Source organism: Durio zibethinus, chromosome 6 (genome assembly GCF_047325235.1).
Source record: "Durio zibethinus cultivar Kanyao isolate XHJ-2024 chromosome 6, ASM4732523v1, whole genome shotgun sequence".
NCBI classification, from domain to species: domain Eukaryota; kingdom Viridiplantae; phylum Streptophyta; class Magnoliopsida; order Malvales; family Malvaceae; genus Durio; species Durio zibethinus.
In genome coordinates this window covers 24707390-24711860 of record NC_143167.1, presented here as the reverse complement: position 1 = coordinate 24711860, position 4471 = coordinate 24707390, and the positions used below count along the sequence as shown (strand labels likewise).

The window sequence follows — 4471 nt, the reverse complement described above, 5'->3', positions numbered from 1 at the left end:
TTTCAAGATCATCAACATGTCAATAATATAAATCATTCACATTAAAATTTTTTCTTTTTTACCAAAGACTTTAGCTTTTATATATTCATATAAGACATGAATTTAATTAAGAGTGATTTGAGGGAAATAGTAATAGAAAATAAATGTAATTAATTTAATTTTTAAAAAATAATTCAAATAAAATAAAAATACATGGTGATTTTCAAGATCATTTACATGTCAATAATATAGATCATCCATATTAAAAAAAAAATTTTTTTACCAAAAGTTTTAGCTTTTATATATTTATATATGATATTATGTATTTAAGTCGATTGGGAGAAATGAAAAATAAGGATTTTGATATATTCTAAAATTAATTTTAATTTATTTGATCATCTTTTTATTATTTTAAAATTAATATATATATATATATATACTAGCTAAACCTGTATATATAACTTAAAAAGTGAAGTAAATAAACAGGCCATAGATTAAAAAAATAGGAAAGTAAATTTTTTTACATAAATATAATTTAAAAGTTGAATCTTATAATTGAAAAAAATATACAAAATTATTCTATGATGTCGATTGAAGTTTTATTATCTTTAATATGAATTTAATTGAGACTAATTTTAAGATAAACAATAATATAATTAATTTAATTAATTTAATTTTTTAAAAATAATTCAAATAAAATAAAATATAAGATACAAGACGATTTTTAAAATCATTCACATGTTAATAATATAAATCATTCTCATTGAAAATTTTATTTTTTATCAAAAATTTTAACATATATATATAAGATGTGATTGAGAAATTTTAAATAGAAAGATTAATGTATCTACATTTGAAATTCTAAACAATATGCTTAAATAGACTCCATTGCAATAACAGTAAACTTTCATTCATTATTTTATTAAAAAAAAACAAATTTATCTAAAGCCTGCAGATAATAAAAATGTGGGGAAAAAAAAAGGACGGAAAGATGCCACCTTCTTTCTTTGGAAATCCAAAAAGCAAAGATAATTTGGGTCAAAGTTCAGAATGGCATATTTTCTTTTCTTTGAATGCTAAGACTGTCACAACCATCAGTCAGTCGGAGAAATTTCCAGAAAAGCTGGGAAGACTTTTCTTTTAAGACAGCCCATGATTTTGGTGCTCATAGTCTCCATAATATTCCAATACAAGTATCTTATTAAAAATTAAAACTTAATACCCAATTAATTCAATCTAAAAACAACAAACTAATAAATAATAAATAATATAATAAATAATCTTTAAATTATAATAAAATATTTAAATTTAAAAAATATGTAATATGACATTTAAATTATAAATACATTAATTAATGTGATATTTTAAAATTTTTTTATTATATGTTATTGTTTAAATCACATTATAAATAAATAATATATCAATTAATAAATTTATAATTCAGTTATTATATTAAAAATTTTTAGAATTCAAAAATTACAATATAATTTAAAAATCATTTTTAACATTAGTCCGTAAAAAAGATAAACGGAAAAAAAGGCATTGTGCCATTGGAGGTCAAGAAGTAGATTCATTGATTGATCTTGAAAAAGAGAGGAAAACAAATTAGAAAGGGCAAAGAAAAAAAAAAAAAGCCAGGTAAAACTTTACTAGCAGAAAACAGTCACAGAGGAAGCCCAGTGAAGGAAAAAGTGAAAGGGCTTTTTTCAAAGAAAAAATTTTCATCTCAGCTATAGCTGAAACTTATCAACATCTCCTTGCAGCTTATCATTCTGAATCCTGGAAATCAAAAGCTGGCAAATATTCCACCGATACACTATTTTTACATCAATAACCATAATTAAAAACAAGATATTTATTTTCCTTAATATAAACGGCCTTAAGAGTTATTTTACTTGCTGGATAAAAATCACAGTTGAATATTCCAGGATCATAGGTGAATAAAGAGCCCTTATTTCTTTTTCTTCTTTTCCTCTTTAGTCAGATTCATTCATCAACCCTCAAATGGATGGGACGATAACGTAGTGGGTGTCAGACATGAAAGTTGCTGCTGTTGCAGAACGCGAGTTAAACATATGGTCGTCGTTGTCCATTTCGGTTCTTTTGGTGAAGCGGCCTTTGATTCTTGGCCTTGACTCAGCGTAGGCCTTTCGTGAAGCGTAGCGGATTGTTTTCTCGAATTTTCTGTTCTTTCTCCTCTCTCTGTACCTTAAAACTCTAGCCTCTCGATCGATTCCACCTACTTGGGATGCTTGGTTTTTTGTCGTAGTTGCTGAGATGGGTCCGCTTGGATCAGTCATGGCTTGTCCGAAAGGGTACGAGATATTGGACAGGAAATTTTCATCTGGAACTATTCCTACCTCAAGCGACGATGATGAAACCTGAAGTTTTGTATAATTTGTATCAAGAATCAGTTTACAGAAGTTTATTTTTCAAAACAGAAAATTTGTTTTCTTCTGAAAATTGATAAAAGAAGGTTGAATTGTGAAGGGGAAGGAAATTTCCTTTTATGAAGAAGTAAGAAAAGATCAAAAGAGAAAAACCCAAATCGTTCCTTTTTTTTTTCTTTTTTGAGAAAAATGAGAAAATTATGTAATTGAAGAAAGCAGATTGAAGAATTTACACTATGGCTGAGAGACTGAGTTTGGTAGCTGAAAGTATGGAGCTTGGATCGACAGAAATCAATATCGAAACAATTTTCATTCTTGATGACTGGAATTATTGCTGGGTTGGTCTGAACTGGAACTACGCTATCCATAACTGCGTTATGATGCTGTTGAGATGAATTCCGGTACTCGAAATCAATAGAAGGATCCATTTCGTAGAAGAACAAATCCCCTGTTTCGGCTTCATTAGTTTCCACGGTGAGTTTGGTATTGAGGTTAGGATTGGGCAAGGACCAAGAACCTGGCTCTACATCTTCTTGTTGACAATTAGTGCCATTATGATCCGTCGGTACAAGAAAGCTGAAAGGAGAAGATTTGAGAATGAAATCAGTAGAGTCAAAGAAAGGCTCGATAGGGACACGCTCGTGGCGACGAGCCAGAGGATTAGCAGAATGAATGTCTGCATCGCACGTGATGCAAAGAGCAGCCGCGTCGGCCTTGCAAGTGACCGCAGCAGGGGCCTGCTTGCACACCTCACACATCCAAATCCTCTCATGACAAGAAGAGGAGAGTTTGTTATTACCAGAGTGGATCCTGGAATCACAATTCAGGCACATAAAAGCCGAATCCGCACGACAAAAAATAGCCGCTGCGGTTGATTTACATGTGTCGCATGCCTTTGCAGCCATGCCCCAGGCTCCCGTTATGCCCTTGACGCTTGCTATCTCAATTCCCATCCTCACAAATCAAAGCAATTGATGTTTTTTCTTCTTCTCCCTCTTCCAGTTCCTCTCTAAAAGGACTACTGTTCTTTTTTTTTTTTTTTTGGTATCGGGGATCTTTGGACTATTTTTGGAGTATTGCAATAGTTTGTTCTTGTTTCGTTTTTGGGATTGGCTATCTATGTAGTGAGTAGAGTGGGGGGCGGGGGAGGGGGAATCTAGATGCTGACGAGTGAGAGAGGACACGTGGAATGACATACACCATGAAAAGTAACAAAAATATTTTGGGATTTTAATAATGATACGGGGAAGAAGCTGTCATGTGTCTGTGCCGACGTGGGCCCAAATGGAAGGAGAAGAGGTCGAGGGGAAGGATGAAGGTACCGAAAGATCAAACTTTTCACGAGACGACTACGAACTGAGAACGGGCGTCGCGATCACTTCGAATTTGACAGCGGATTATCCAAACGAGTCGGGCTCTTCAATCCTTCAATATTTATCTTTGGATGGATAATATATATATATATATATTTTTTTTTTTAGTAAATTTTTTTTTAAAGTAAATTTAATTTTAATTTTAATTTTAGAATATATTTAAAAATATTAAAATATTTTTTAAGAATAAATCTTTTAAATTATATGAATTTGATTATATCAAACATTAACTAAAACATTTTAAAAATCAACTAAATTTACTCGATTATTAGAGGTACAAGTAAAATCATAATTTCTTAAGTTTTTTTTGTTATTTTTTTGTATATTATATTTTAGTATGCATAAATTATTACTATTTCTATATGTAATACTATTTCGACCGTTAAAGTACTAATAGATTAAAAAAATTATTAGGGGCACTTTAGTATCTAAAAGGTAAAATAAATTTTTTCTTAATATAAGTCAATTGATAAGCGGAGATATTTTGATCATTTTAATCGAGTTGACTTGTTAGGCCAACTTAAAATCCTGAAATCCATGTCAACTCGATCACCTTAACAACTTATGAGTTAATGCTTTAAGATACTGACTTGTTGTACTTTGAATGGACAGTCGATTGTCAATTCAACTCAGGCCTACAAGATCAGCCTTAGTCCCTTAGGCTAACCTCAAATAACCTACGCCAAAAACTCCCCATCACACATTTATAAATAGCCCTATCCAAATATT

The 4471-nt window shown here is 30.7% G+C and overlaps 1 protein-coding gene across 1 annotated transcript; it reads right to left on the bottom strand.

The window, feature by feature from the left end:
• Positions 1 to 1816: 1816 nt before the first annotated feature.
• On the bottom strand, positions 1817 to 3458 carry LOC111302489 (zinc finger protein CONSTANS-LIKE 5-like). Its single transcript, XM_022898371.2, has 2 exons — positions 2603 to 3458; positions 1817 to 2360 (listed from the first exon to the last, which is right to left on the bottom strand). Exons 1-2 carry the CDS (start codon positions 3320 to 3322, stop codon positions 1980 to 1982), a joined length of 1101 nt encoding a protein of 366 aa, XP_022754106.2. The 5' UTR covers positions 3323 to 3458; the 3' UTR covers positions 1817 to 1979.
• Positions 3459 to 4471: the final 1013 nt, after the last annotated feature.

What these genes read in the sequence shown, in the direction of transcription:
- LOC111302489 (XM_022898371.2), bottom strand. Translation starts at nt 3,322, where the DNA reads ATGGGAATTGAGATAGCAAGCGTCAAGGGCATAACGGGAGCCTGGGGC. An exon ending in CTCAGTCTCTCAGCCATAGT is followed by an intron (nt 2,361 to 2,602) that starts GTAAATTCTTCA and finishes ACAAAACTTCAG; the next exon opens with GTTTCATCATCGTCGCTTGA.